At 54.1% G+C, this 26,276-nt stretch overlaps 10 protein-coding genes and 1 non-coding gene across 11 annotated transcripts in view; 6 read left to right on the top strand and 5 right to left on the bottom strand.

Annotated features, from left to right (window-relative positions):
* Nucleotides 1-713, bottom strand: part of GUITHDRAFT_99460 (hypothetical protein) — a gene marked incomplete at both ends in the record, with an annotated part of 1,812 nt that extends 1,099 nt beyond the window's left edge. The window contains one exon of the mRNA XM_005841733.1: nucleotides 249-713. Coding sequence (XP_005841790.1) covers nucleotides 249-713 — 465 coding nt within the window. The remainder of the gene's footprint in view (nucleotides 1-248) is intronic.
* A 1,309-nt stretch (nucleotides 714-2,022) lies between these two features.
* On the top strand, nucleotides 2,023-3,240 carry GUITHDRAFT_131816 (hypothetical protein; the record flags this gene model as incomplete). The annotated part of the gene is made up of 5 exons (XM_005841732.1): nucleotides 2,023-2,548; nucleotides 2,591-2,641; nucleotides 2,765-2,838; nucleotides 2,963-3,113; nucleotides 3,134-3,240. 5 exons carry the CDS (start codon nucleotides 2,023-2,025, stop codon nucleotides 3,238-3,240), a joined length of 909 nt encoding a protein of 302 aa, XP_005841789.1.
* Nucleotides 3,241-3,545: 305 nt separating this feature from the next.
* GUITHDRAFT_99458 (hypothetical protein) lies at nucleotides 3,546-5,653 on the bottom strand (the record flags this gene model as incomplete). Its single annotated transcript, XM_005841731.1, has 10 exons — nucleotides 3,546-3,584; nucleotides 3,637-3,667; nucleotides 3,820-3,878; nucleotides 3,929-3,991; nucleotides 4,111-4,204; nucleotides 4,366-4,433; nucleotides 4,539-4,664; nucleotides 4,714-4,733; nucleotides 4,902-5,336; nucleotides 5,398-5,653. The coding sequence occupies 10 exons, from the start codon at nucleotides 5,651-5,653 to the stop codon at nucleotides 3,546-3,548; spliced, it is 1,191 nt and encodes a 396-aa protein (XP_005841788.1).
* Nucleotides 5,654-7,784: 2,131 nt separating this feature from the next.
* On the top strand, nucleotides 7,785-9,056 carry GUITHDRAFT_160526 (hypothetical protein; the record flags this gene model as incomplete). Its single annotated transcript, XM_005841730.1, has 1 exon — nucleotides 7,785-9,056. The coding sequence occupies exon 1, from the start codon at nucleotides 8,214-8,216 to the stop codon at nucleotides 9,054-9,056; it is 843 nt and encodes a 280-aa protein (XP_005841787.1). The 5' UTR covers nucleotides 7,785-8,213.
* Nucleotides 9,057-9,251: 195 nt separating this feature from the next.
* On the bottom strand, nucleotides 9,252-10,669 carry GUITHDRAFT_149863 (hypothetical protein). Its single transcript, XM_005841729.1, has 11 exons — nucleotides 10,613-10,669; nucleotides 10,494-10,559; nucleotides 10,378-10,449; nucleotides 10,233-10,310; nucleotides 10,136-10,182; nucleotides 9,982-10,080; nucleotides 9,903-9,933; nucleotides 9,607-9,666; nucleotides 9,528-9,558; nucleotides 9,400-9,479; nucleotides 9,252-9,344 (listed from the first exon to the last, which is right to left on the bottom strand). Exons 1-11 carry the CDS (start codon nucleotides 10,631-10,633, stop codon nucleotides 9,324-9,326), a joined length of 606 nt encoding a protein of 201 aa, XP_005841786.1. The 5' UTR covers nucleotides 10,634-10,669; the 3' UTR covers nucleotides 9,252-9,323.
* Nucleotides 10,670-12,158: 1,489 nt separating this feature from the next.
* Nucleotides 12,159-16,229, top strand: GUITHDRAFT_160524 (hypothetical protein). Its single transcript, XM_005841728.1, has 7 exons — nucleotides 12,159-12,792; nucleotides 12,826-13,010; nucleotides 13,063-14,044; nucleotides 14,092-14,933; nucleotides 14,982-15,365; nucleotides 15,413-15,962; nucleotides 16,087-16,229. Exons 1-7 carry the CDS (start codon nucleotides 12,714-12,716, stop codon nucleotides 16,113-16,115), a joined length of 3,051 nt encoding a protein of 1,016 aa, XP_005841785.1. The 5' UTR covers nucleotides 12,159-12,713; the 3' UTR covers nucleotides 16,116-16,229.
* Nucleotides 16,230-16,758: 529 nt separating this feature from the next.
* Nucleotides 16,759-16,829, top strand: GUITHDRAFT_t8. The gene has a single exon. It is a non-coding gene; the product is annotated as a tRNA-Gly (tRNA).
* A 762-nt stretch (nucleotides 16,830-17,591) lies between these two features.
* On the bottom strand, nucleotides 17,592-17,933 carry GUITHDRAFT_99454 (hypothetical protein; the record flags this gene model as incomplete). The annotated part of the gene is made up of 1 exon (XM_005841727.1): nucleotides 17,592-17,933. The coding sequence occupies one exon, from the start codon at nucleotides 17,931-17,933 to the stop codon at nucleotides 17,592-17,594; it is 342 nt and encodes a 113-aa protein (XP_005841784.1).
* Nucleotides 17,934-19,330: 1,397 nt separating this feature from the next.
* GUITHDRAFT_149861 (hypothetical protein) lies at nucleotides 19,331-20,354 on the top strand. Its single transcript, XM_005841726.1, has 4 exons — nucleotides 19,331-19,494; nucleotides 19,630-19,920; nucleotides 19,986-20,110; nucleotides 20,169-20,354. Exons 1-4 carry the CDS (start codon nucleotides 19,369-19,371, stop codon nucleotides 20,326-20,328), a joined length of 702 nt encoding a protein of 233 aa, XP_005841783.1. The 5' UTR covers nucleotides 19,331-19,368; the 3' UTR covers nucleotides 20,329-20,354.
* Nucleotides 20,355-21,483: 1,129 nt separating this feature from the next.
* GUITHDRAFT_63206 (hypothetical protein) lies at nucleotides 21,484-23,498 on the bottom strand (the record flags this gene model as incomplete). Its single annotated transcript, XM_005841725.1, has 13 exons — nucleotides 21,484-21,564; nucleotides 21,615-21,677; nucleotides 21,726-21,773; nucleotides 21,827-21,931; nucleotides 22,004-22,147; nucleotides 22,234-22,449; nucleotides 22,510-22,546; nucleotides 22,595-22,638; nucleotides 22,693-22,711; nucleotides 22,760-22,866; nucleotides 22,931-22,950; nucleotides 23,016-23,255; nucleotides 23,309-23,498. The coding sequence occupies 13 exons, from the start codon at nucleotides 23,496-23,498 to the stop codon at nucleotides 21,484-21,486; spliced, it is 1,314 nt and encodes a 437-aa protein (XP_005841782.1).
* A 264-nt stretch (nucleotides 23,499-23,762) lies between these two features.
* The window catches only part of GUITHDRAFT_99451 (hypothetical protein), a gene marked incomplete at both ends in the record, with an annotated part of 4,319 nt that continues 1,805 nt past the window's right edge, over nucleotides 23,763-26,276 (top strand). Inside the window, 12 exons of the mRNA XM_005841724.1 lie at nucleotides 23,763-24,497; nucleotides 24,546-24,597; nucleotides 24,651-24,714; nucleotides 24,765-24,815; nucleotides 25,020-25,097; nucleotides 25,139-25,196; nucleotides 25,248-25,310; nucleotides 25,468-25,569; nucleotides 25,622-25,678; nucleotides 25,729-25,790; nucleotides 25,992-26,044; nucleotides 26,172-26,209. Of these exons, the coding sequence (XP_005841781.1) occupies nucleotides 23,763-24,497; nucleotides 24,546-24,597; nucleotides 24,651-24,714; nucleotides 24,765-24,815; nucleotides 25,020-25,097; nucleotides 25,139-25,196; nucleotides 25,248-25,310; nucleotides 25,468-25,569; nucleotides 25,622-25,678; nucleotides 25,729-25,790; nucleotides 25,992-26,044; nucleotides 26,172-26,209 (1,413 nt within the window). The remainder of the gene's footprint in view (nucleotides 24,498-24,545; nucleotides 24,598-24,650; nucleotides 24,715-24,764; nucleotides 24,816-25,019; nucleotides 25,098-25,138; nucleotides 25,197-25,247; nucleotides 25,311-25,467; nucleotides 25,570-25,621; nucleotides 25,679-25,728; nucleotides 25,791-25,991; nucleotides 26,045-26,171; nucleotides 26,210-26,276) is intronic.

The raw sequence follows: 26,276 nt of genomic DNA, 5'->3' as shown, positions 1-26,276 counted from the left end.
CCTCCTCCTCCTCCTCCTCCTCCTCCTCCTCCTCCTCCTCCTCCTCCTCCTCCTCCTCCTCCTCCTCCTCCTCCTCCTCCAATTGCCCGCATCCGTTTGCATTCAGTCGCATGAAACTTCCAGTCACTTCGCTGGTGATCAGCACAGCAGTAGCAAGCTGTTTTACAGCTCGAGCAGCGCTTCAGGTTGTCACTCCCCTTGAGACAGAACAGGCAGAAGCTCATGGGCGCGTGCTGCCTCCTCCTCACCCAGCCGTCGGGACATGGAGAAAGAGCCATGGCCTCCTGCGAGAGGACGAGAGATCCAGCATGGAAGCGCTTCTTTGCCAGCAGACATCTGCCTTTGATCGGATCGACAACAATGGAGATTCCCATCGATGACAGCCTTTCCTTCATCTCGTCGCTGACATCCTTCCAATCCTCTACTGCTTTGCCTTGCTTTTCTGTGCTTGTAAACTCTGGACCAGCTTCTTCTTGCCTTCCTTTGACCGCTTGATCCTGCTCCACCTTCGCCACCTTCCCTCCGACATCGGGGTCTTGCTGCTCCAAGCTCAACTCATCAACTCTGACGGTGTCTGACTCCGAGTGTTCTGTCTTTCCTGCTCCTGCTGCTGCTTCTGCTGCTCCTGCTCCTGCTGCTCCTGCTGCTGCTGCTCCTGCTCCTGCTGCTCCACCGTCAGCCTGACGGTTCTCCCACCATGCAAAGCCCGACATGACTTTCGCGAGGACCTCGCACGGGCTAGCGAACGAGGAAAGTAGGGGGTAGGGGTAACGAATGTAGGGGTGATAATCATATAAATATAGGGGATGAAGGATGGTAGTCCCAACCATAATGTGGGTAGGGGTGATTCAAATGAGGGGTAGTTGTTTTGTTGTCGGGGAACTTTCCATGGTCACCGGGCCCTGGGCCCTGGGCCCGGGGCCCGGCCCCGAGAGTCGGACGCCATGATCGGATGATCGGCCGGGCACCGCCGCAGTCACCGTGCCACCGTGAGTGGGCCCGGCCCTCGGAGTCGGCCAGGGGTGACCGCGCGCGTCCCGCTGGGCCCGGATGCTAAGCACACTGAACGCGGGGCGGTCCCCGGGCCTGGCCGGCTGAGTTCTGCCAGCCCCGGGGGGCCCAGCTGCCGGGCGGCCCGGCCGCCACTATCGGTACTCACAGTTTTACTGAGAAGGTATCAGTTAAGTTTGGGGGACAGCAGTCGGCAGGATTGGGTTTGGTTCTCGCTGTCTTTTCTCTTCTCGCCGTTTGGCCTGTGCGACAGTGTCAGGGTCAAGCCTCCTCGACTGACTCTCCTGATTGTCCTCGTACTGATTTTTAACTTAACTTTGAGTAAAGAGATGGGTTTCTTTACTCAAAGTTAAGTCTACGGAATCAGTACGAGGACACCGAGTCTCAGGAGGTAGAGGACAGTAACCGAGCAGTTATCGGGGGGGTAGGGTCATGCCGGTTTCGGTCGGAGTCCTAGCTAGGGCGGCGGTGCTACGCCGATGATGGTTGATGCTCAGTCGGAAGAATAGAAGGCCCCGGGAAGAATGAGGGAGGGAGGGAGAGAGGGGAGGGAGGGAGAAGAGGAGAGGGGAGAGGGAGAGGGAGAGGGAGAGGGAGAGGGAGAGGGAGAGGGAGAGGGAGTGAGGAAGAGAAATTGAGAGAGAGATAGATGGATGGATGGATGGAGGGGTGGAGGGAGGGAGGACGAGAGAGGGAGAGATGAAAACGAGGGAAAGGAAGGTGGGAGGGAGGGAGGGAGCAAAGGAGGGTACCAAGTGGAGGAGATGATGGTGTCGGTGGTGGTGGCACTGACATACAGTAGCGAGGTTGGAATGAGATGAAGAGGGCAGGAGGAAAATGAATGCAGGAAGGAGTTAGAGACAACCAGAGACGAAACGTCACGATCACTGACAGGGCAGATCGATAGATGAAATCTTGACACTTGCTCTTGTTTTATCTGACAGCAAGACAGTCGCCCTCTTGGATCATCGGCAAGACATCCTCTCCTTGACTGCTACGAGCTCTGCCGCCATGGGCACCGCAGACGTTGCCGACAGCAGCAGCTTCGAGTTCGAGATGTCCTTCCTGGACTACGAGGACTTCGACGTCGCCAACGAGGCCAGCATCTGCAACCTCAGCCCCTTCAGCGTCGGCCGCTCTCCTTCCTCCAGCATGGCCCTTGACCACTCTGCAAGGGCGGCGGGGCCGGCGGAGGAAGACAGGGAGAGCGAGATGGGAGACATCATCGTCCAGCTGGAGATGTCGGAGAGCGCGGTCGTCCGATGCCTCCAGCGCATGTTCGGGAGGCTGACGGCCATGCGAAGCAGCTACGGAGCTCTACATTGCCAGTGCGAGGCGATGATGAAGAGGCTGCAGGATGTGAACGTCAAGCTGGAGGAGGAGAGAGAGGAGAAGCGGCTCCTCCTGTACGAGCTGAGCAAGGCTTTGCAGCAGCAGAGCGTGAGGGAGCCCAAGGATGAGGAGAGACAGTCGGCGAGCAGGGATCAGAGCAGGGGCTCGCATGCCAGCGATGCCGCTCCTGATCACGCGGCTGGTCGTGAGGCATGTTGAAGTCTAACTTCGCTCACTGGGATGATAGACCGGAGAGATGCGACGGAAAGAAGCTCGTGGAGCATCAGGCCCGGGGGAGGTGAGCGCACTGTCCTGATGAGATTGAGAAATAGCGAATCAGGAGGAGCAGGAGCAGGAGCAGGAGCAGGAGCAGGAGCAGGAGCAGGAGCAGGAGCACTGCTTTTCTGACTTGCAACGGCAGTGTGCAGCCCAAACAACAAGAGCTCTTCACATCACGACAGTCCAGCAGAAGTCCTCGCTCGCGTTCGACAACAGGTGAGATAAGAACTTTTTCACATCTGCTGTCTTGTCTTGTCTTGTCTTGCCTTGCCTTCTCATATCAGCTCAGCAATGTTCTCAACTCATGAACGACATCAACGTCCTACGTACGAGCCTTCAGGAAAGCAACAGCGAACGAAACAGTCTGAGGCAGGAGGTGGCAAGGCTGGAGAAGGAGTGTCAGCTCCTGCGTGAGGATCGGAGGATGACGAAGCAGCGGATGCTCGCAGACGCAGTCAATCTCTCCCTCTCCCCTTCAGCCCAGCTCAGAGGTGATGCCTCGGGCCAACAGCAAGGCTCGTCTCCGTCCACGACTCTGGAGAGCTGGCGGAGGAGCTTGTACCAGTGCCGCTGGCGGCTGCTGTCGTCGGGCTGCCTGCGAGAGGTGAAGGCGGATGACTCCTCGACTCTCCTGATATGGTTGCGCAGCTGCTGCGGAAGTCAGCCAAGACTCTCTTCGTCCTCCTCCTCCAGTCAACGCCCCCTCAGAGAAAGAAGAAGCCGAAGAAGAAGGGGAGGGGGAGGGGAGGCGGGGGAGAGAGGAGTGGGGAGGAGGCGGAAGCGAGGAGGAGGCAAGAGGGAGGGGCTCATTCATCGACTTTAACAAGGTTCAAGTAAGAATATCAAGCTGACAGCTTTCCTCAGATAGCTGCCTGCACTTCTACAATTTTCTTTCACTTTACAACTTTCTGATCTCTGGCTCATCACACCCCGAACCATCCGCAGGAGATGCGGTGTTGGACCTGCAAACATCGCCGTCAACCCTCTGCTCCTCCTCTCCGCACGATCGCGTACCCAGTCCCTCTTCTGACACGCCCGGTTGCAGCTAGGCACAGGGTTACAACAGCACAAGAAAGCGGCAGAAGCAGGGGAGAGAAAGGGGGAGGGGGCAGGGAGGGAGGAGGAGGAGAAAGGAAAAGGAAGGGGAAGGAGAGGCAGATGAAGGAAGAAGACAAGACGAAGAAGCAAGCGTCTCACTATCTTCTCTTCTTCAGCAAAGTCGCACACCCTGCACACTGCTTGAACTCGCAGAGGAGCTACAAACTCGTCACAGATACATCCTCCTCCTCGTTTCTGCTGCTCTCACCGTGTACATCCCACACTGTTCGTAGCTGCATTCACGAGCTTTGCAGAAGAAGTTCCGAGGCCTCTGCGGTGACGACGTGAGTGGGAATGTTGTACGATGAGCACGACGAATGGAAATGAAAGAGGGAGGAAAGGGCAGGGATCGTCGATGAGTGGATGAAGCAGAGAGGAAGGAGAGGAAACCTGTGCTTCTTTGATCATCTTGTTGCCGGTGCAGAGGCGCCAACTTCGGTACTCAGCTTCCTCTTGCGTCAGCTGACTCTCGACCTCCTGCAGACTGCCACCATGTCGGGTCAGGATTGCAGTAGCCAAGGTGGAGAGGCAGAGCTCAACAGGAGTCAAGTTTGCAACACAGACAGATACTGAGCACAGCCTTCTTGCAACATCCACAATATGATCGACTTCTTCACATGCAGGTTGAAACATGTTGATGACTACCTGCTCAGGCGGTAATCCGGATCGACGATCAGTTTGGCCTCGAGGTGTCCCAACTCTGCAGCAGATTGCTGCAACATCCAACAATCAATAAACATCGCTGTTCTTCCCTTGCCGCAATATCCCGGCCGTCCTCATCCTGCCGCCCTTCCTCCTCCCATCCTCCTCTGCCTTACCCAGAGCTCCATCGCTCTCTCCTCCGCTTGCGCAAGCTCTGCTCCGACAACCTCTCCCCCGTTCACTTTGCATCGGAGCTTCTGGTCTGTCCCTCCGAACGCCAGCATGCCCAGGTGGTACATCGCCTGCGCAAGTCGTCAGCGAGCTCTGCATGGCCCTCCTGCAGCCGCTCACGTTCCCGTGCCCTTCATCGGCTGCAGACCAAAGAAGTCGCATCCCCTCCTCAAATGTCTCGAGGATCTGCCGATCTTGCAGGCTGCTCGTCCGACCTGTTGGAAAATTTAAGGCGGAGGAGGAGGAGGAGGAGGAGGAGGAGGAGGAGGAGGAGGAGGAGGAGAGGAGGAGGAGGAGGACAAACTCACTCTCATCGCATAGCAGAGCAAACGTCTTCTGACGAGAGAGATAGAGCCCCAGCAAGAACTTAGCCCCTACGTTCCCCGCAGCCGCCAGCCTCCTGAGGACTTGCTCGATCCTGGGGTCGGGTAGGGTGCTGGAGGACGAGAAGGGGGAGAGCTGGTCCTCTTCTCCTGCTTCCTCCTTCTTGCAGCACGGTCGGAACAGTGGGAGGCCAACTAGGCTGACTCTCCTCAGCACCGTCAGGCTCTTGCAAGCCGAGTTCCACTTTCTGCACCTGAGGGCAACAAGAGGACGGGTAACGTCAGCAGCAGGACCGCAGGAGAGGGGCACGCACGTGTTGGAGCAGAGCCAGAAGACGAAGTGAGCACAGGAGCGGTTGTCCTCGTCCTCCTCCTCTGATGTGAGCAAGGGGCTTCGTCCCTCCAGCTTGATCATCAGCTCTGGCAAGACAAGCAGGGACAACACCCGTCAGCCCGAGGGAAAGCGAGGGCAGGCGCTTACGTATGAAGATTGACTCTAAGATCTCCGCTGGCATCTTGGTCATTGTCAGGGCATTGCTAGCATGCTGCTGCTGCTGCTGCTGCTGCTGCTGCTGCTGCTGCTGAGGATGACTCCTTTCCGCGGAGCGGCCCCCGCAGCGTCGCTTGTTGTTTGTACCGCTGCATGCGCCATTCTGTATCCAACCGTTCTGCTCCAGGCTCAGCAAGTTGTCTTGGTTGATGGCTCTGACAATCGTGCAGATCCTGGTAGCGCTCATCCCTCCTTCCCCTTCTTCAGGCAAGTAACATGGTTCCGAACTGCAACTTGCACGTCAGCCCCTGGCCCCTCGCAACCCCAAAGAGCAGAGTGATGACTCTCAGATCTCCCTGGGGTCAGGTCGCTAGCGGGATACACCCACCATCTCTACAGTGTTGACATGACGACATCGTCATCAATCTACAGCTGCAGACAACAAATTTCCATACACCCTACCCGCACCTTCTATGCAGAAACAATTATTGGAGCTAGCTGTACAACATCAACACTTGGCCTTCTGGAATGATACACAACGTTGCATTTGGATCTTCCAACTGTAATCGACATCTCTCTCCTTTTCCTGCCTCAGCCTACCGCACTATAGCACCTCTTCCATCGATCCGACCTCCAACAAAACGGGCGCCTACCTTTTCAGTGGACAAACCCTTCCAATGATGAATCTGCATTTCTCTCGCAACGTTCTTGTGTTCCCTTCCTCCATCTGCTACTTTGTACTGCACCATTCTCAACGTTTCGCCCCGCCTTCCCTCCTGAAGTCCCGCATTTCTATATCTTGTCATTACTTTTCGAGTCGTCAATTTTTCTCCTCCCTGTCCTCTGGCCTCGTTCTTATCTGCTTGTTCACTCTACACTGCGCTCTCCTGTACAATCTCCTCATCGCCTTCCATTCTTCGTCTCTGCCGCGCCATTTCGTCCCTCCCTCTCTTGCTCTCCCTTCCTTGCTCCTCATTTCTTGCTCGACAGCATCTCCACATAGATGGAGGCCGAGAAACTTCTCTACATGGAATGGTAGGGGTAGTCACCCCCACCCTTCAATTTCCACCTCCCGGGATGGATCACCCCAACGTGATCCCCAAGGATTGTCTAAAGCCTGTGGTAGGGTACTTTTGTTGGTCACCTCATTCCTGGTAGGGTTGATAGCATATGCGTATGGTAGGGTAGGCAGGTTACGTCTTTCTCTTAGGTATCACCCCCTATCCTCCCGGTTTCAAATTTGACACCCTCTACATGTGATCTTGTACCCGTTCATGAGACTCCAAAATGATCTTCTTATGACCGGTTCAATTATCACCCTACCAACCTAATTTGAGGATCTGACCACCCCCACCTCTAAAACCGACAAGGATCACAAGTTCACCCATCTTCCCGGTTACGCTAACTTGAAGAGCCTCATCGGGATCGGCCGCTGAGGCCGCCGCAGTTCGGTGGAAGGCAAGTTCGGAAGCCGCTGAGTTGCCCGGGCCGGGCCCTCTGGCAGGCGGAACTCCCCGGCCCGGCGGGGTACTGGTACAGTCACCGTAATCATTTTCACCCGCACATCAAGTCATGAATCCGGCCGGGCGATCGGATGCCAGATGAGTCGGATGCCGCTGAGCAGTGTGCCGCCGATCCCAAGTTGTTATTTGAAGTTTGGACTCCGGCCGACGGGAGTCGGAAGCCTCGGCCCGGAAGCACTCCGGTCCGATCAGTGGCAGCCGCTAAAGAACTCCAAGTCACGGTGATTTGATTTTGATGCAGCAAAATGATAATCAAAAATTTTGTTACCCCTGAAATTGATGATTGCCCGAGCAATACCTCTACTTTACTCAAAGTTAACTTAAAATCAGTATAAGTACAATCCCCGATCACTGTACCCCTGTATCCCTGGAGTACCCCTGTACCCCCTATTTCATCTGTGTAGTACCTCAAAACTAATAACAACTACCCCTACAGATTCCTTTTCTACCGTGTACCTCCCCAAGTACCCTACCCCCATCACCCTACCCCTATCTCCCCACCTAACAACACCGAGACTACCCCACCCCTTAGTAGGCCTCAGGGACTCCGGTATGTTTGTCCTGCGTACCTTGCTATGACCTCCCTAAGACACAGGGGAGTATTTCCCCCGTCTACCCCTGAGATCACGCCAGCTTCTGTGACTGGTACCCACCAGTTTCTCCAGCAAAAGGGCCCCCACCCACCCAGATCGAACATAAACTACCTGTTACCCGTCCATTAGACTGTAATATTACCGGTAGAGTATAACCCTACCGTGTGATTAACTTTCAGAGCTACAACTACCCTGACCCCTACCCCCCTATTCCCCACCCCAACCCCTCAATAGTTCAATCGCATCTGCTCGGTTTGCATTCCCCCTGTGCATGTTCCGGTGAACAAGCACGTCTCCTCCTCCTCCTCCTCCCCTTCCTCCTCCTCCTCCTCCTCCTCTTCCTCCTCCCCATCCTATTTCTCGCACGTTCTTCATTTCTCGCAGTCCCTCTCTTTCTAGTATCCCTTTCCCGATTTCCTTTCTCCTCCGCTTGTTCACCTCTTCCTTGCCTGGGGCCTGGGGACTCACATATTCTTCATTTCTGTCCTTGGCATCGCAGCTTTTGCGCCCTTCCCTCCCTCCCCTGCACACTCGAAACATCAGGAGAGTCAACAAGATCCTTGATTGGCGCCAAGTGCGTTGCATTTTCCTGTGTCCTGTTCTCAGGCGAGCCTTCATGCAATAGCCGGCCTGTTCGGGACTGCAGGAGCTACCTAGGATTGATTCGAAACACGTGCATCTCTGATCAAGAATGTCAAATGACAACCTAGATGGTTATCAACCAGACGATGGTACTGTTGCTGAGCACGATGACAAACCGGCAGAAAGCAAGGAAGGGATGGAACCAGAGGGGTTTCACTCGGGGCTGGGGTTGAGAAAGACTCTACGGCACCACCTCGACAACGCGATGAAGTTCTGGGATCACAGCGTCCATGACCTTGTGAACAAATTGCATCAGAACAAGGAGATGAACGTTGCTCAGAAAGCGCACGCCGTCGACCTGGAGCCAGGGGATGGGGTCAAGCAGGATGCCATGCCGGGCGATTCTCCCGCCAGTGCAGAATCAGGACATGACAGCGCGCATGGTGGTGAGACTGATCCCTCCCCCGAAGTTCATCTTGCCGGAGTTCCACAGAGGGAAGAGCACGCTGTTGACGAGGAGCTGGACCCTCCTCCAGTACCTCCCAGCAGCAACCCCTGGAGCCCGATCTCCCGCCCCATCTCCATGGCTTTGGATGCAGGCAAGCAGATGGGGAGGCGGCTGGCAGACGTGTGGGATGTGCATGACATCCTGGATGATCTCAAGGAGCAGAGAGACTACTGGAGGAGGAAGAGGGAGCAGAACAGGTTGATGGAGGAGATGTCCCTCAACACTGTCATGGAGAATCAGGGAGGCGCGAGTGAGAAGGACCAGGAGGCCCAGGGTGTGGACAACCAGGTCGACTTCTTCGACTTCCTCATCAAGTTGGACCGAGACATCACAGAGAGACCGCCTCCTGCTCAGGAATCCTCAGGGGTGGAGAAGGAGGAGGCTCCAACGACCAGCTGCACGCCCGGCGATGGGAAAGGAGGTTCACTCCAGGTCGAGATCTAAGTGCTTCACCAGTAGCTCTGCAGATTTTCTGTCGGCCTTCCGACTCTGCTCTTTCCTGGCACACTCGAGTTTCCCTCCCCCCCATTTTCGTGATGCTCATGGCGATTCGTTTTGTTTTTTAATCATGTTGTTGAGCTTTTCATCGTTGAACCTTTCCTCCCTCTAGCTCCTTGAAGTATTGTTTATACAAGGGTTTTTGCCATCACAAATAAAGAACAGTCCCCATCCCTTGATCGAGACACTCCCTATCTCGCCGTGAAACGCATCTCATCTTACGTAAGGCGCAATCTGAGCGTGCAAGGTCAAGCCTGCATGAGAAGGAGAGGAGAGGAAGGAATTTCACCATGGACTCGCTCAGACGCCACAGACTCGACTGCAGCTCTTCTGACTTCGCCAGTTCGCTCGTTGGCGCTTCCTTGCACGCTGACACGACAGGTGAGGGATGGAGCAGGTGCAGGCAAATTAGCGAACCTGCGTAGTAATTGCCTCCTATTCCTTCCAGCTGGCACGAGAGTCAAGGATGGACGAGGATGGGGGCAGCATGCGGCACCTCCTCAGCAGTTGCCACGTACTCGATGCAGGTAGCGCCCTGCTCCAATGTGGCTATGAACTGGAGGGATAAGCAGTGAGTGAACTGGGGAGAGCTGAGAATCATACGCTCAAGGAGAGCAGTAGCAGATGGGATGAGTCATGGCAAGAGCGAGAGCGAGAGAAGGGCAAGGGCAAGGGCAGAGCAATACAGAGATGCCAAGGATGTTGAGGTGGGGGAAAACAAACTAGATGGAACTTGAACAAAAAGGAAGGAGCACAGGTAAACAAAGAAAGTTGGTGCATTAAGAAACTTACCTTGAAGGGGAGAATTGCCATCACATACTTCCTGTGATGGTTTGAGTGGTAAGATATGAAGCAAGACACAAGCACACACATGAAGAAAATTCCAAAAAGTCCTTGATTTCTGCTGAGTCCAGTGTTCGGAATGAAGCCAGGGCTGAGAGCGTTGCACGTCACTCTCCTGTCCTTGAGCCTGGCGGAGATGAGACCAATCATCCAAAACCTTATCCATGCCAAATCGAGCTTGCCTTCGATTGAGCTCAAATGCAAAGAGAATGTTTGCAAGTTTCGAGCTCTGGAGGTCTTTCTTAGTACCTCCCCACTTTCGATCCTTTAGCAAACCACCTTGTAGAGAACCATTCCGTTGGGGTTATCGCTCCAGCTCTTGCGTAGCTCATCCAGGGATGAAGTCTTGAGATCGGGCTGCAGGGAAAGGAATGCAGCAATCATGCGCAAGTAAGGACAGCCGGGCCCAACAGGTCGAGCTTACTTGCAGTGTACCCTTGCCCCTCCCCTGGTGCAATGAGGATGAGACGACGACGACGCGTGAGGGAGCAGACGACTGCAGGCATCCTGTCACCCGTGCCAGCAAGTAGCCTCCTCAACCTCTAGGTTGGACATCAACAACTTGGTGAGCAGGAAGTGGCTCAGGTGGTTGGTCTGGAACGCTACCTGCGACAAGCAGACGACGTGAGGACCGGCGCAGCAGCGATTGACGCCTTTGCCTCGAAGCCATCCACCGTCATCGTCGGTTGGGTCTGACGCGTTGTCGGGCACATGCCTGCATTGAGGACGAGCAGGTGCAGGGGAAGGGACTTCCTCTGTGGCAGGGAACGTTAGGAAGCGAGTGCTCTTTCCGCACCAGCCTCCAACCTTGAAAGCCTCGGCGAAGCGAGCAACAGATGCCAGGCTACCGAGGTCACATTCAAGCACCTCGACAGTATCCTGCTGATCGCTGGAGGGCGCAAGCTTCTGCTCAAGTAGTCGTCATACTCTTGACGCTGCCCACTACACGAGGAGCAGGACCTTGAGCTCCCTGACGACTCTCTCGCCTGCAGCAAGGTCCCTCGCTGCCAATATCACGCGATAGCCCTTGGACACAAGCTTCTCGCACGCTAATCTTCCAACGCCGCTTGTTCCTCCTGTGACAACAGCAACCTACTCCACAACGCCATTCGCAGATCAGGTACTGAGGACATGCACGAGCTTCTCTCAACTCGTCGAAAAAACTTCTTCTAACCTTCACACCAGCAAAATGACTAGTACGAACCTCAAATACCATGCCCTTGGCGCTGCCTACATCTCACTCCGCTGCTTGCCCGCATTTCGATCCCCCGACAAACCCCCTTGCAAGGGCCCCAGCCTGCTTCCTCGCTCCTCTTCCTCACCTTGCCACTCATCCTGTTCGCCTTGACTCTCTTTCTCGTCACTTCCTTGGCTATCCTTCGGCCGTTGAGCGCTATCAACGCGGCGGCGACGGCAGCAGCGGCGGCTCCGAGGAGGCGGAGCAGTCCCATGAAGGCGCAGCGCACCAAGCTCCCCTCGGAACTATCACCCCACCCCGTAGGACATGGGCTGTTCACCCCACCCCACGGAGAGATAGCTCATCCACCACCCCGTTAGGCCCACCAAACCCACCCTGAAGTGTTGTAACCCCTCCATCCCCATCCCCACCCCCACCCCCAAACTCCCCTTTTTCCTTTACATCGATTTGAAATCACCCTGACAAAACCACCACTACCCCACTTTTTCCACATAAATCCAAACTCGCTCCACCCCACCCTTGGTTCGTTTTCAAAAATCGAAGTTTGACCACCCCACCTTAAGATAATGAATTTACACACCCCTGGTTGTCCATCTCTCAAAAGTACCTACCCCCTACAAATACCACTACCCTGCGCATGATCAGCTTCATGGGGGGTTCTCTCTACCCCTACCCCCAGGTCAGTTGCACCTCTTTGACCTTATGGAGTTGAGAATCAAGGGTAGGTACTATCACCTACCCCATCTTTTACCAGCACATCGTGCTGTAGGGCTTTAGGGTCGCCTATGCCCTCCCACATAGGAACTTTCTTAGGAAATACCACCTTCACCCTCTCATCTCCTACTACCTACCCACCCCATATAATGGACATGCCTTATCCCCTATTTTCCCCTATAGGTACCCCCCTTTTGATCTCTGTGGGTGGACTATGAAGTACCCCCACCCCGTTGTTTCCAGACCCCTACCCCCAGTCCGTCCTCCTCCTCCTTTGCTTCCCTGCCGCTCTCATGCGATCCTCGTCCTGCAAGTTGTGCTGACCCTTCCCGCCTGCTCTTCTTCCACCTTCCACTCCCATCAGACACAGCCCCCGTGCCAATCTCCCTTTCCTTCCTCCACCCCTTCCTTTAGCTCCTCCTTTCGCCATCGATTGACTCTGCTTCCTTTGCTCTACCCCTCCAGTTTGGTCCGTCCATTCCCATCGCCTTGAAGCCTCCTAGTCGCGTTACTATCAAGCTTGCAAATCTCTTCTGCCTAGCCAGTATTCTACATCAGCTCAGTGTTTTGAAATCCTCTTTGTCCTGCTTGGGAGGACTTGTTTTCTTACAGTCATTTGATCAATCCCCGTCTAGCGGTCGAAGACAGGCTCTTGTTTTCTGCTGATTTCTGCCAACCTTCCTTTCATCAACCCTTGATTACAGTCCATCTGCATTCCTTTCAAGTTGAACCTAGCCGCTACTCTTTGATTCTCCCTTTCAACCCGCATTGAGGGATCGAACGCAGCAGCTCTTCGCAGGAGGACGAGGACTCAACCCAGCCTAATCTTTCAAGCCCGATCGTTCGAGATGGCCAACCTCCCCCCCCCGGCCTTGAAACGCAACAACAGTGGCGGCTTCGAGCAGAGGATCGCCCGAGGACCTGACGGTGAGTCCCCGCTGTGGTGTGGTTTGACAGCAGTTGTTGACATGCCGGACCATGATGCATCTGATAAGAGTTCCTTACCAGATTCCAAGGGCTTCAGAGGTGCGGGAAGGGGCTCGGGTCCCATTCCCAAGAGTGCAGGCTTAGCGGCACTGAGCGCTGGACCCCCGGTTCCAACACCTAGCACCCCTGTTGCAGCTGCACAGGAGACACCTGCGGTGGTGATCCAAAGCTTTGTTACAGGGAGAGGTCGTTGACGCTGCTCTTTCCTAGGATACTTCGAGGGAGTCAGCTATCGCTGCCGCCCGTGCCAAGGCAGCCGAGGATGCGATACGAAAGCAGAAACAGCTGGATGCTGCTGCGCGTGTGCAGAATTCCCAAGCGATCATTCCTACTTTACCGGTTTCCAACAGTTCAAGCCAAAGAAAGCTGATTGAGGCAGCAATGGAAGAAGCTGCGAGGAAGAAGAAGCAACTTGAGATGGCTGCTCGCAACCAAGCTGCTCCCACTCTTGAATCGGATCAAGACAGCAGGATGAAAGATAGGATCCTAGACCCCCAGTCCGGAGACAAGGGGCAGTTTGACAACGTGAAGCCAGATCCTTCAAGTATGCACAAACAGCTTCTTATGCAGGCTGCAGAGGATGCAAAGCGCAAGCAAAGACAGTTAGAGGCGGCAGCTAAAGCTCAGACATACTCAGCACCGATTTCATCGAATACCAATCTCGTTTCTAATCAGCAAGTGGCATCGGATCCTCAAATCATCAGCAGTTCAGATTATGATCCTTATGCCGAAAAGCAGGCAAAGGAGAAGTCCGCTGCTCAAAGAAAGCGTGAAGAAGCTATGGAAGAAGCTCAGAGAAAGCAAAGGCAGCTCGAGGCAGCTGCTCTTGCCCAGTCCATCTTACCCTCGTCCAAGAATCTTGTGCTACAAAAGACTTTTGAAGCAGAAGAAATGGCTAGAAGACAAAGACATCTGGAAGAGGCCGCAGAGCTGGCTGCGCGCAGGCAACGGCAGTTGGCAGCCGCAGCACATGCGCAGGACTCGCTTTTGCCAGGAAGTCTTTCGAGAGAATCTTCTATGACGAAGAATGACATGGTAATGAAACCAGCACCTGTTCCAGAGAAAAATGCGTGGGCAACAAACAAACCTTTGGCAAACTCCAACGTTGCACAACCACCACCGAATGCCTGGGGTGTGAATACGAACGCGGTGGTCCAAGGAAGGGATGCGGCTGTTCCTCGAGATCAGCCTGGTTGAAATTGTTATCATCTTTGGTCTTTGCATCTGACTTGTTTTCAGGAGTGTCATGGAGCAAAGTTGCTGCAGGTCACAACCCTAACGGGTCGATCTTGAACACAGATGGTCCGGGTGTTCTGGACACCTCGGAAGATACTGAGGAAGTCTTCTGCTATGGCTCTAACGGTGTAGATCAAGGAGGTGGAGATGATGGTGTACCGCAGTCCTGGGAAGATTCCATTCCGCAACCAGAGCCTGTGCGGGAGTCGGCCTGGAAGAAACCCCTCAAGATTCTCGGAGTAGAAACGGGTCGACCAAATGAGGAGTCAATCTTGGGTGTGAATGGGGAGGATTTCAAGCAGCAGCAGGCTGCTCTTGACTTCGCCACTGGTTTCGGACAAGTCAGTGGATGTGACGACCTGATGCCTTTCGAGCTCACCTGTGATTTGGACGGGCCGGGGGACAAAGAGAGAAATTCGGGTAGGCCCGAAAACCCAAGTGGGTCAAGTGCTCTGTCGGAGGATGAAGGCGATTCGCAATCGCCATCGATTGCATTGAAGATGCTGCTGGGAATCGGACAGGAGACTGCAGAGATTCCAGTCCAGAATCTGGACCGTAAGCTGCCAGTGTGGGGAAAACCTGGTATGAGGATGGACATAACTCTGGATCCGGCAGTGGCACAGATATCTGCAGAAAGGCCTGATGGGATGCCAGCAAATTCTGCATGGCATGGAGATGGCCATACCCCAGTCTCTCAGCTCCAAACAAGTTTCCAGAACCTCGGAAAACCGACAGAAAACGATTATGGATTGTCGCAGCATTCTTCTTCAGGCTTCTTTGGTAGCCGACAAGACATGGGCTTGGGTGCTAGTGAGCTGCATACCCCCTTCTCGGGAACTCGCCAGGTGAGGCACGCCTCCAGGTAGAGCGGCACTGAAGTTTGTGTGGTGCAGGATATGTATAGTATGCCTTCAACTGGCTCAGCTTCATCGGATACAATCAGCTGGCTCAGCAATCAGAACCAGAATGTTGACTGGTTCTCTAATGTGGCTCCGCAGAGGCCATCCTTCTCGTTCCAGGACAACTACAACCAGCAGATGGAGACAAGATCATCTGCAGCAAATGCCGCGCCAGGAAGTTTCGGATCCTATCCCTCCAACACGGGGATGAACGGATTTGACTTTCATCAAGGCTCGATGCTTGGAAATTCCACCAGCACTTTCAACTCCGACCCGTTCTCGTCTTCACAAAGGATGGGGTATGGCCTTGGGCAGGTGGAACACAGTGGCTTTCAGACCTTTGCGCAGTCTGATGCGCGGTCATCGCGCGCAAATGGGGTAACGACCTCCTTGTAGAGTTGATGTGGTGCTGATGCAACTTGCAGGACTCCTTCCTGTCGGCGCCTTCGAGCTTCATCGTTCCATCTGCTCATCAGCCAACTGGCATGCAAGGAGGCTCCAATCAGCGTGGACCTTGGGATCAGCAGCCGGCCGGTTACGGGTACTCGTCTGGCTTCTCATCGGGGGGAGCTGGCAACCTAGGAGGGGCACAGGCGGGGTATGACCGGGGCTACATGCCCTCCAACATGCTGCCAGGGGAGATGAACTCGAGGCAGTACGGCGGGGAGCGGCTAGATCAGCATGGGAGCAGTCAGAACGTCCTCCGGCTGTTCGGCATGGCGGGGGGTACAGCAGATCTGAGGGACGAAGAGCCGAATCTGTCGGGACTGGCGATCGGGGATGAGCATCTACTGAAGCCAGAGGCCTTCACGCGCTTCCAGGAGCCGAGCGGGCACGGGGGGCTGTGGGGACAGGGAGGGCCGCACGGAGACAACAACTTCAACTTTTCAAAGTTTTTCGGGGGCCTGGCGGGTAACGGAGAAGTCCAGCCGATGCCTTCAATCCCTCCAAGCACAGGGATGATGTCTCTAGCAGGTCTGCCTCCTCCTTCCTCCTTCCTCCTTCCTCCTTCCTCCTGTCTCCTTCGCTCGCTTCCTCCTCTCCTTCCTGTACCTCTGCATCCTTCCCGATTTCACGTCTGACAAAGATTTTGTTGCAGAGATTGAAGGCAAGCAATTCAGAACCTGATGTCGTGTTCACGAAAAGAACGAAAGGCTTAAAAGGGGGCGAGGGCATGCTGTCATTTCCTGGAGAAGACTGCTTTTCTTTCTAGGAAGTTTCGAACGAAAGCTATTATTCTTTACAGGGACCTCATCGCATCTCGCATCTTCCGCCCTGCTTGCTGTGCTCTTTGGCCGTCGCTCAGCACGAGCAACGTATGAGACTGCTATTATCTCGCACATGACTGTCTAGCTCAGCTGCTCTTGCGATCTCTTCTCATCGTTTCCTTCATGTAGAGCTGGGTGCAGTACCTCCAACCCACACCCTTGAATCTGCCATTCACCATGATCCGAAATTCTTAGAGTATATAAGAACAACATTCTCCCTCCCTGCCCTGCCCTGCCCTGCCCTGCCCTGCCCTGCCCTGCCCTGCCCTGCCCTGCCCTGCCCTGCCCTGCCCTGCCCTGCCCTGCCCTGCCCTGCCCTGCCCTGCCATCTCCCTTCTCCCTTCTCCCTTCTCCCTTCTCCCTCTTCCCTTCTCCCTTCTCTCCATCTCCTTTCCTGGCTGACTCCCACGACTATGGCGCCATCATACTTTGTGTTCTTCTGTCATTCATATATCCTCAAACTTGCACTTTTCGCATCGAAACCTGAGGGCATCACAGCCCCCACACCGATGGTCTAGTGGTAGAATACGCCCCTGCCACGGGCGAGACCCGGGTTCGATTCCCGGTCGGTGTACCCGACTGTACAATAGCTTTTTGTCTCATGGTTGTTGCCAAGTTGTCTGCCCTGCCGGGGAACGGTTTTCCAAGTTCCGGTTGAAGTTCTGTTCATTTTTTTTTACTAGGGCCATCCGACCGTATGCGGAAAGGCTTGAGTTGCCGCTGCGCCGCGCCAGTCACTGCCTTCCCCGGTCCTGTACATGTTTCCGACCGCAGGATTGCCGACACAGAGCAGACTCGGCGCCGATGGTCCAAACTCACGGAGGCTCAGATCGAATCCGATCGGATCTGGCCAGTGAGTCTCTGGCACTGTTTGTCTAACTTGCTTAGTAACACTGATCTGCATGTACTACTGGCAAATTGCGATTGGCCAATCGGATTGCTTCCGAAGTTCAACGCCGCCGCGCCCGGCGGCGGCCGGGGGTGGACCGGTGACACCAGGCTGAGCGGCCGGGCGGCTTACGGCGTACTAAGTTAGTACGCCGGGTAGTACAGGCTTGAACTCCACACTGCCCAATCATGCAGACTCGCAGATCAGCTCCATCATCTGTCTGGCAGCTGTCTGGCATCGTTGGAGGCTCTCCAATAGGCTACCCGGTGCTCAGCTAGGCTACGTCCAAGGGGCGTCCGGTATGAGTCCAGGATGTGACACTGACGGAAAGGCTCTACTAGTGACAAACCTTGAACCGTGACCAAAGGATGAGGCGAATATGAATGTTTTCATGGTTTTGTATCAAATAAAAGAAGAGAGAGAAGAAAATCTATTCAATCATGTACGTTACTTGCTTGAATGCTCGCCAATGTACCTATTGTACACGCGGCGACAACAGCATCGTGATTCAACCTCTACGAAATCGAAATCGCCTTCCAGTATCATGGATGATTGTAACTTCTTGCTCCTGGGAATCATGATTTCATTTTGATCATTTTCTCCAAAGTCTTCAACATCAGCTTCGTTTTTTGGTTGCCTCTCGTTGCTCGTTTGTTCCAACGCATCCCACTCTTCTTCGCTCTCAAAATCATCGTAGCCTGTAGCAACCCTAGTGATGTATTGAGCAATATCGAAGAGCTTGTCCTTCTCAGACATCTTCATTGGGCTAAATTCATCAAAGTTTTGCATTACGCTTGCCTTCATCTTGTTCTGTTTTTTCTTGAATAATTGGAATTTCAATCTAGCTGTTCCTCGATATCAGTTTCAAGATTTGTTTCAAATACGGGGGTGTGCTTTCGCGCTTCGCTGATATTTGTCTTGTTGGCGCTTTGCTGCAATCGATCTTGTCGACAATGCTTGGTTTGCTGATAGCTTGTGTGCTGTTCTGGCGTTTGCCTCCTTCCTCCTCCTCTTGTAGAAGTCGAGCGGGGGGAATTAGGAGGTTGCATTTGAAACGTTGTGCTTGTACTAAGTCCTTTGATCCTGGTTGCAAAACAGACACGAAATTGAGTCTTTTTGTCAAATCAAAAACCGCGAAAAACTTCACTTTCGAGAAAATTTCTCCTTTGCCTCTTTACTACAGAGCTCACTCCTACTGTGTACCTATCGAATAGACCTGACCCCCTACTTCCTCGATGTCTAACTAACGGCCCCCTCGGGTATGGTGAATATTTATGTACCCCCACCTACCCCAATGATAACCCCCACCACCGCAATCTTCCCAAATGACCCACTCCTTCATTGCTCGTATTTACCCTTCCCCTCTTCTAAGGAGTCATTCTTTGGAGATACCCCTACATCGATAAACCCCCACCCCGTCAACCAACCTTATCACTCGCACGAGACAAACGGTATCTCTGAGCCCCGTGACTTCCTATAGTGAAGGTACCGTGACTTCTTTGATCCTGTCTTTCACCATTTACTCCTCTAACCCGAAAATACCTCTTTTCCGTTCCCCGATCACGATACTTTTCGCACGAGCCTGTGGTACTCCACTGCCTCGACCTCCCTTTACCCCTCAAACCTCTCGAGTTTAAGAGTTTGCGATGTACCCCCAACCTTTACCAACCCCTTTACTACTTATATGTTAGTAAGACCGGTAAAACAGTTTTAGTAAAATAATAATAATAATTACCGCAATATTTGCTTTACCTCCTGACGGATTTATCACCGTCTGAGTTGAAAAGTACGGTCCGAGGGCCGCCGGGGCCCGGCGGCTGCTCCCGGCGAGCACTGACGGCGCGGCCACCGCCGGGCTCCGATCCCGGATCGGAAAAAGATGGTATATCTCAACCCTGCAGGGTCCCCCGACCCTCCCTCTTGATCATAACCCCTAGTAGAATCATATAGAACCGTAGTACCCGTCAGATACAGTTTGGCTCATGCTAGAAAAGGCACCACAGATCTAGCAAAGGTGTCACAATTGAGGGTGGGGTACACTACCCTACCTATAAATAAACCAGCAAATTGAATGAAAAGGACCCGTGACATGGACCACTTTTCTTGTGAGTTGATTCATCTGTGCCCACCCTTGTCACCCCCATTTTTCCACAGAAATACCCCACCCCAACAACAAACCCAATCTATGGTTGGGTTCTCTGGCAGGCATAGGGCAACTCACAGTATGGAGACAGCACCCATGGCCCTTGCATGCGCTCTCTTGATGATTCAGATCCTCCCCTCTCGCGGCTTCATTGCTCCTCTTCGCTTACCGTCAGCGCTCGTCCACCAGGGACCGGAAACACGACAGGTAACCCACCCATTCGTTATCGTGGCATGTTTTTCCTCTGGCCACGGCTTGTCCTGAGCTCAAAGTCGATTGCCTTTCCGTCATTATTTCTTACATGAAGCGACTAGCTGAATCTGACCGTGTGTGCGATTGTAGATTTCACTCAGGAACGGGGCGTCATGTCAAATACCAAGGGGGCGAGTAGGAACAGATGTTGTGACATCAAGAGTGATGAACCGGGACGTGAAACCTGAAGTTGTAGAAGAATCGGAGGAAGAAATTGATTCCCATTTCCTGAAGCAATCCATCATAGTGGATGCGAGCATCGATGAGTGCTACGGAGCTGCAGCTGATCTTGACGACTATGCCACATGGTGTAGGAAAGGCGGCATGAAGAAAGTAAAGGTGCTGGATCGCAATGATGATGGGATGTGCAGCAAAGTTGAGGTGAGTTTTGTTTGGTTTCCAATCAGCGATCGTTGTTCTCTTTGTGTTGACATGGCGGTTGTCAGTTCACGGCCGGCAAACTTGGCATCGATATGGTTAACGTAGTTGAATACTCATACGAAGCACCTCGTCTCGTCAAGTTTCATTCGATCTCAGGAGATATCATGAAGACACTGGACGGATGCTTCCGGTACTTTTCTTCTCCTGCCCTCTCTTCTTTCCCCTCCCCCTCCTGATATTCTGGGCAGGTTCGAGACTTTGGGAGGAGGCGACACCAAGATGACGTACGAGCTGCTGCTCGAGTTTGGGTTCGTCATCCCCGAATTTGCGAGGAAGCAGATTGTTGGGGCCATCATGCAGACAGCCCTTGAAAGCTTGAAGGATCACATCGAGAAGAAGAAGCGTTGACGAGATTAAAAGTCCGCAAACGATCCATCCTCGGAGTGCGGCTTTGCACTTCGTAGGGGCGAACGCTCGCCAACGCTCCTGGCTCATTTCTGAACCTATGTGCAAGCACGCGATGATTCAGTGGTCCTCTCTGCGGATAGCAAGTTACCTCAGAGTCGAAGCACTTGCGCCACATGTCATAGAGGGGCCCGCATCTCTCCTTGCGCAGCTGCCTCAAGGTCAGCCCGGGCTCTCTGCCAAGTTGACATTGTTTCACCTTCTCGTCAACATACAGGTTCTTCTTCAGACAGTCTGCATGTCTGCACGAGAGGGTCTGGCATACTGCATACGCTCTCCGCTCCGCCTCAGAAAGCCCATCGTCACCCTGCATGAGATCGTTAACTCAGCTCAGTGAAATGATCACCCTGTCTTGGCTTTGGGTAGGAATAATCGGGTGCCAAGCGCGATGCCGTCTCATGAATCCTTGTTTTCTCACCTTGTATGTGGGCATGAAAGTTGAGGGGTCGGCGGGAAAGTTCAGTTGTGTCCTTGAAGTCAAGGAAGGAAGGAAGATTTCCTGTCGAGGATGGAGACGTTGATGAGGTGGATTCTTGGTTACGTAGAGGGCTGCGTCGGTAGCGAAAGAGACAGGTTGAAGCTGGTTGCCTGATGTAGGTGGAGGATAGAGGCAAGCTGACGAAGGAGTAGCGCTGACATGCGAACCAGGCGGTAGAGGAAGACGAATATGTTGAGCTGTCTTATGAGTCAACTAAAGAGATATTTGAGGCGAGCTCACTTTGGTCAAGAGACTAAAAATGTTTGTGCTGCCCCGGCGGGAGCAGAATATAGGAACGAGAGTCGAGGGAACCACAACTTGTGGGGATGCAGAGAGTAAGAGGAGAGGATAGTAACAGGGAGGAGGGGAGAAGGACCACTCTGTGAAAGGGAGGCAGAGTATCGCTTGCTTGCTTTTCTTGATTAGTAGCTCCAAAACATGTGGATGTGCCGGGGGTTGTGTACATTTCATACTTTACATGCCATGGGGCGGCGCGACGGCTCGCCATGGTCAATTGCTCGAAGAAAGGAGTCAGGTGCCTGCTTTTAGGCCAAGAAGGCGATGGAAAAGGCGTCTCGGTCCTGGGAGGCAGAGAATATCAGCAGGAGGCTAAAGGCTGTTCATCCACCCACCGAGAGGAAGAGGGCATGGCCGCTCGGAGACCACTCGATCTCTTGCACCACAAAGTCGTTGAGTGGCACCTGCGCCATGGGGTGATGAGGGAACCCAAGGATGCTCATCCAATCTCCACCTGTATACAGGAAGCGCCGTCCCTAGACCACGAGTAGATCGTCTTTCCGCCAGTGCATACCGCCTACAGCACGGAGTGAGCAAAAACCTGTGTAGCGATTGAGAGCCTGACGAGTTTGCACTCCTTGGGATGCCACCTGAACGCCTTGATGGGGGCCAACTTGAACACTGTCAGTCGAGCAAGCAGAAGAGATCAGAAGGAAAGGAAGGTACCTGGACAATCACCGAGAACAACTCGAGCTTCAGAGCGTCCCAGATGAAGAGGGCGTTGGGCATGTTGTCTGCCCGAGTACAAAGAAGACTGCTATCACAACTCCACTGCAACAGCAATACGCAAGTCACACTGGGGTTGCAGAAATGGCTGCATGCGAAAAGCTGGTCCAAACTTACATTCAGAAGGCCGATTCCCATCTTCGGGTTTGCTTTTTCAGGGTTGCACTTGACCGAAGGAATTCTGACCTTGGAATTGATTTCGTCGAGGAGCTTGTATGTGCTTTTCGAAACAGCATGAGCCGCATGATCGCCAAGAGTGGGCTGATCGATGGTTCCTGTGTCGAGTATTCAGCGTAGATGGTTTGCAATCAAGAGCGACTACCGCTAAGATCTGACTCCAGGTACACCAGAGCCTGCTTGTGTGAGACTTCCTGCTCATGCTCATAATCCCGTATGGGTCTCCAGCTGGCAGAAGAATGTGAGATTGCGAAGGACATGTGCAAGCTGCAGGCACACGTGAGCTGGTTCAGGATCCTGGTTTTGCAATCATAGCTCCCGATCGCTACAAACTGTGACGACGGCGCCCATGATACATTCTTGATCCCTAGCGCATCTGTGTAGGCCTTTATTGCAGTGAGATGTTGCTGAATTTCCCAGCGCACAAACAGTCTGAAGTTCAACACCTGATATCTCCCCAGCATTCGACCTTCAGGCGAATATCTGCAGCGGCGGTCAACTCATCGCTCCGGAAGGCCGTGCAAAGCTCACGCAAAGAAAGCATACTCCAGAGTCGTGTCCCACACTCCAATCACCTGCAAGCACAGGTTGAGCGATGAGGAGACTGAAGGAGGTGCAAAGCTATTCACCCTGTCATCCGGAGACCACCTGCATTTCGGTCATTCACATCACATTGAAGATCAAGTCGGGTCTCACCGTATGTCTGCCAAGTCCTTCGATTCAACTTGAAAGCGATGGATTGGATTCCAAGTTCCCGTTCTATAGATCTGAATAAAGTCCTTGCAGTCCTTTCTCTCGGCAACCTGCGCAAGGTAGGATTGTCAGTTTCTTCATCGCCCCCCTCCCCACCGCTTTGACTGCAATCACCGCAAAGAACTTCTTGTCTCCTGCTCAACACGAGAGGGGAGAGTGAGTCAGCCACTGTCATTCTCAAAACGAGATAGACACTCACTGCTGAAATCCATGGCCTTCTCCGCGAACTTCGGCGACCTCAGGGAAGCGACAACCCCTGCTCCGCTGGAAAGAGACCAGACGGTGATCCTGACGTTGAACTCGTTCGTGTTGAGAATCTGCCTCTCCCCTGGCACCCATTGACTGAAGGACAGGCCTGCTGGTCCCTCTCGGATCTTACACAACCACTCAGGGTGGTCGACGTCCCAAACCTGCACCGTCCCGCACTTGTACATGGCGCCTGGCAGGCCATGAGTCAGCAAGGACGCTCACGCGCGTTAAGATGATTCTCACATAGGATATAGCGGTTATCTGTGGACCATTCGATCTTGGAGACGGTCTCGAGGTTGCTGAAGATGTTGATAATCATCAGAGATGCGGTGTCTCGCACAAACAGGCGGTTGCCCGAGCACGTCGCGACCATGGAACCGTCAGGAGACCACCTGTACGGCCCACTAACTTCGAAGGAGTTCGAGAACTCCATTGAGGCTTCAATGCACGACGAGAGGCGTCAAGGTCAATGCAGAGGACGAGGGGAAGCGGGAGACTGCGGTCGGGGCTCACGAGGTCACCGTGGTTGGGATTTGTGGGCTGGAGGGGAGGACGAGGAAACGTCCGACTGAGGAGGAAGCGAAAATGGCGGGAAAGAATACTTGGCCCCCTCTTCCCCCCACAGCTCCAATCGGTGCCGTTGCAAACCCGTTAGAACCCCACCATTCCCCACCCCGACCAAAATTTCACGTGCGCAATGGTAGCAGACGAAAGGTTCAAGGGGCAGGTGGAGGACCCGCGGTTCAGGCTGGTGCCCAAGAAGAAGAGGAAGGTGAAGATTGATGAGAGGTTCAAGTCGCTGCTGGATGAGAACAGCTCCTTCTCGAGGAAGACGGTGATAGACAAGTACGGTAGGAAGGTCAAGCACGAAAGCAAGGAAGACCTGAAGAGGTTCTATCACATGGACGAGGAGGACGAGGAGGGGGAGGAGCGGGGAGATTCTGATGGCGAGAATGCTGGAAAGGCTGTGCAAGAGAAGAAAGGAGGAAAGAAGGTGCTCAAAGGAGAGAAGGGGAAGGAGATGAAGAAAGACTTGAAACCCAAGGGAGACAAGGACAAGAAGTCCGACAAGGCAACCAAGGGCAAGACGAGTGAGAATGTTTCAGCAAAACTGCAGCACAAAGATCTGAGAGAGGCCATGCTTGATTGGACTGAATCGTCGTCGGAGGACGAGGACGAGGAGGAGGACAACTTCGGAGTAGACGAGAAGCTGTTCAGCGAGGCCATCGATGTTTCCCAGCCCGTGCTTCCAGTCACAGAGACGATCCAAGCAGGAGAGGAGACGAGGAGATTGGCGGTCGTGAACCTGGACTGGAAACGAGTGAAGGCTGTCGACCTCCTTGTGCTGCTGAGGTCGTTTGCCCCTTCCAACGGGGAGGTGACCTCTGTCAAAATTTACCCGAGCGAGTTCGGCAAGGAGAGGATGGAGAAGGTGAGGGGGAGCAATTGAACTGAGAGTGCGTGACGAGGGAGCTCGCAGGAGAAGCATGAGGGTCCAGCGCAGTACCTGGGGATAAAATCGGAGGACCAGGGTGCGGGCGAGGGGTGCTGCCTCGTCTGAATCAGTGATCTTTCTTGTCTACAGATGATTCAGAGGACGACAATGGCGGAGGAGATGAGGAGGAGGTCGATATGGTGAAGCTGAGGAGGTGCTGTTGCACGCTCAGACCCGATCGGGAGATGCTGATCAGCCTGCCAGGTATGAGGCGGAGAAACTCAAGTACTTCTATGCCGTGGTGGAATGTGACAGGTGGGTTTGCACAGCTCCATCTCTTGTTCCTGTCAACTCTTGTTCTGCCTTTTTGGTTTTGTTCTCCTTCCCTTCCCGCGCTCCCCCCCTCGCTCGCTCGCTCGCTCGCTCCCGCCCTCCCTCTCCCTACATTCTGCTTCCTCTGCCTCCTCGTTGTTCTCCTCGCACCTCACCTTGACTTCCTTTCTAACCTTGCCCGGGCAGCGCCCGCACGGCCAAGTGCATCTACGCCATGTGCGATGGCGTCGAGTACGAGGCCTCTGCCAACGTGATCGACCTGAGGTGAAGGCGCGGGGAGGGAGGAGGCGGCTGAAGGTAGGCAGGTACATCCCGGATGAAGAAGAGTTTGAGGAGAGCGAAGTCCATGCTGTGGCTACGAGCGTAAGTGGCGCAAGGACAATGGTGAAAGGGCTGACATCGACTGCCCCCCAGGTCCCCAGCGATTACGTCAGCCCCTTCTTCATTAACAACGCCATGGGACATACGAAAGTCAAGGTGGGTGAGGCAGCTGTGAGAGAGGATGGGAAGAGGAGGGGAGGAAAGGGAAGGAGACGGGGAGGGGGAGGAGGGGGGTGCGTGGGGTGGAACGAGAGGTGAAGGGGAGGGGGGAGGATGCAGTGGGAGGAGGTGGAGGATGTAATGGTTGATGCAGCTCTCATGGGACGAAGACGATCCCAGCAGAGACGTGCTGCACGGGAAGGGGCTTCCGGGCGGGAAGAAGAAGAAGAAGGGGAAGAAGGAGAAGGAGATGCAGGTACTCGGCGAAGAAGGAGGCACTGTTCTTGTTTGTTCTCATGCTCTTGAAGATGATCGACTACTCTCAATTCATCGCCACGTCTGACGAGGAGGAGGACGAGGAGGAGGTTGTCCTCCGCATCTTCCTGCTGCTCTTCTGATGCCTTGAAAGAATCAGAGGAGGGAGAAGGCAAGGGAGGCGCTTCTGGGTGCAGCGAAATCAAGCGCGTCCGTGTTTGGGTGAGGGGAGGAGAGGGGGAGGGGGAGGGGGCCAGGTAGGAAGGAGAAAGGGGAGTGCGGAATGGACCGTGGAGGGCGGGCCGGTGGGCACGGGGGTCGAGGTGGGGGGATGAAAAGGAGGAAGGACGGAGGCAAAGTAGAAAGGGCCAGAGAGGAAGCTGGAAGGAGCTGTTGTAGGTGTCTGTTGACCACTGCATGCAGAAAGCAAGGGGACGAGAAGGCGACCGAGGATGTTGTGGTTACGTTCACACCTGGTAAGGATGAAGAGCCGGGAGGAGCAGGAGGGAAGGGAGAGAGAGTGGAGAGAGGGGCGCGCAGTATGGATGGGAGGAGGAGAGGAATGGAGGTAGTTGAAGTCAAGGACTGACTTTCACATGCAAGGTTTGTCATCCATCGGGGATCAGCTGCTGAGGAACAAGGTGGAGAAAGCGTGGGGGGTGGAGAGAAGGGCGGGAGAAGACATGGGGGAAAGGGAAGCGGGAAGAA

Source organism: Guillardia theta (assembly GCF_000315625.1).
Source record: "Guillardia theta CCMP2712 unplaced genomic scaffold GUITHscaffold_2, whole genome shotgun sequence".
Lineage (NCBI taxonomy): Eukaryota > Cryptophyceae > Pyrenomonadales > Geminigeraceae > Guillardia > Guillardia theta.
Note: the sequence above shows the minus strand (reverse complement) of the source record. Positions and strands in the feature narration are given on the sequence as shown.

Bases quoted from the DNA above. Each gene is read 5' to 3' on its own strand.
- GUITHDRAFT_149861 (XM_005841726.1), top strand. From the start codon at position 19,369: ATGGAGACAGCACCCATGGCCCTTGCATGCGCTCTCTTGATGATTCAG. The intron at 19,495-19,629 runs GTAACCCACCCA...GTGCGATTGTAG, and splicing joins AGGGACCGGAAACACGACAG to ATTTCACTCAGGAACGGGGC. The intron at 20,111-20,168 runs GTACTTTTCTTC...TATTCTGGGCAG, and splicing joins ACACTGGACGGATGCTTCCG to GTTCGAGACTTTGGGAGGAG.
- GUITHDRAFT_160524 (XM_005841728.1), top strand. From the start codon at position 12,714: ATGGCCAACCTCCCCCCCCCGGCCTTGAAACGCAACAACAGTGGCGGC. The intron at 12,793-12,825 runs GTGAGTCCCCGC...GTTTGACAGCAG, and splicing joins GATCGCCCGAGGACCTGACG to TTGTTGACATGCCGGACCAT. The intron at 15,963-16,086 runs GTCTGCCTCCTC...ATTTTGTTGCAG, and splicing joins AGGGATGATGTCTCTAGCAG to AGATTGAAGGCAAGCAATTC.
- GUITHDRAFT_149863 (XM_005841729.1), bottom strand. From the start codon at position 10,633: ATGACGGTGGATGGCTTCGAG. The intron at 10,450-10,493 runs GTTGAGGAGGCT...GGATGCCTGCAG, and splicing joins TGTTGATGTCCAACCTAGAG to TCGTCTGCTCCCTCACGCGT. The intron at 10,311-10,377 runs GTAAGCTCGACC...CTTTCCCTGCAG, and splicing joins GGGGCAAGGGTACACTGCAA to CCCGATCTCAAGACTTCATC.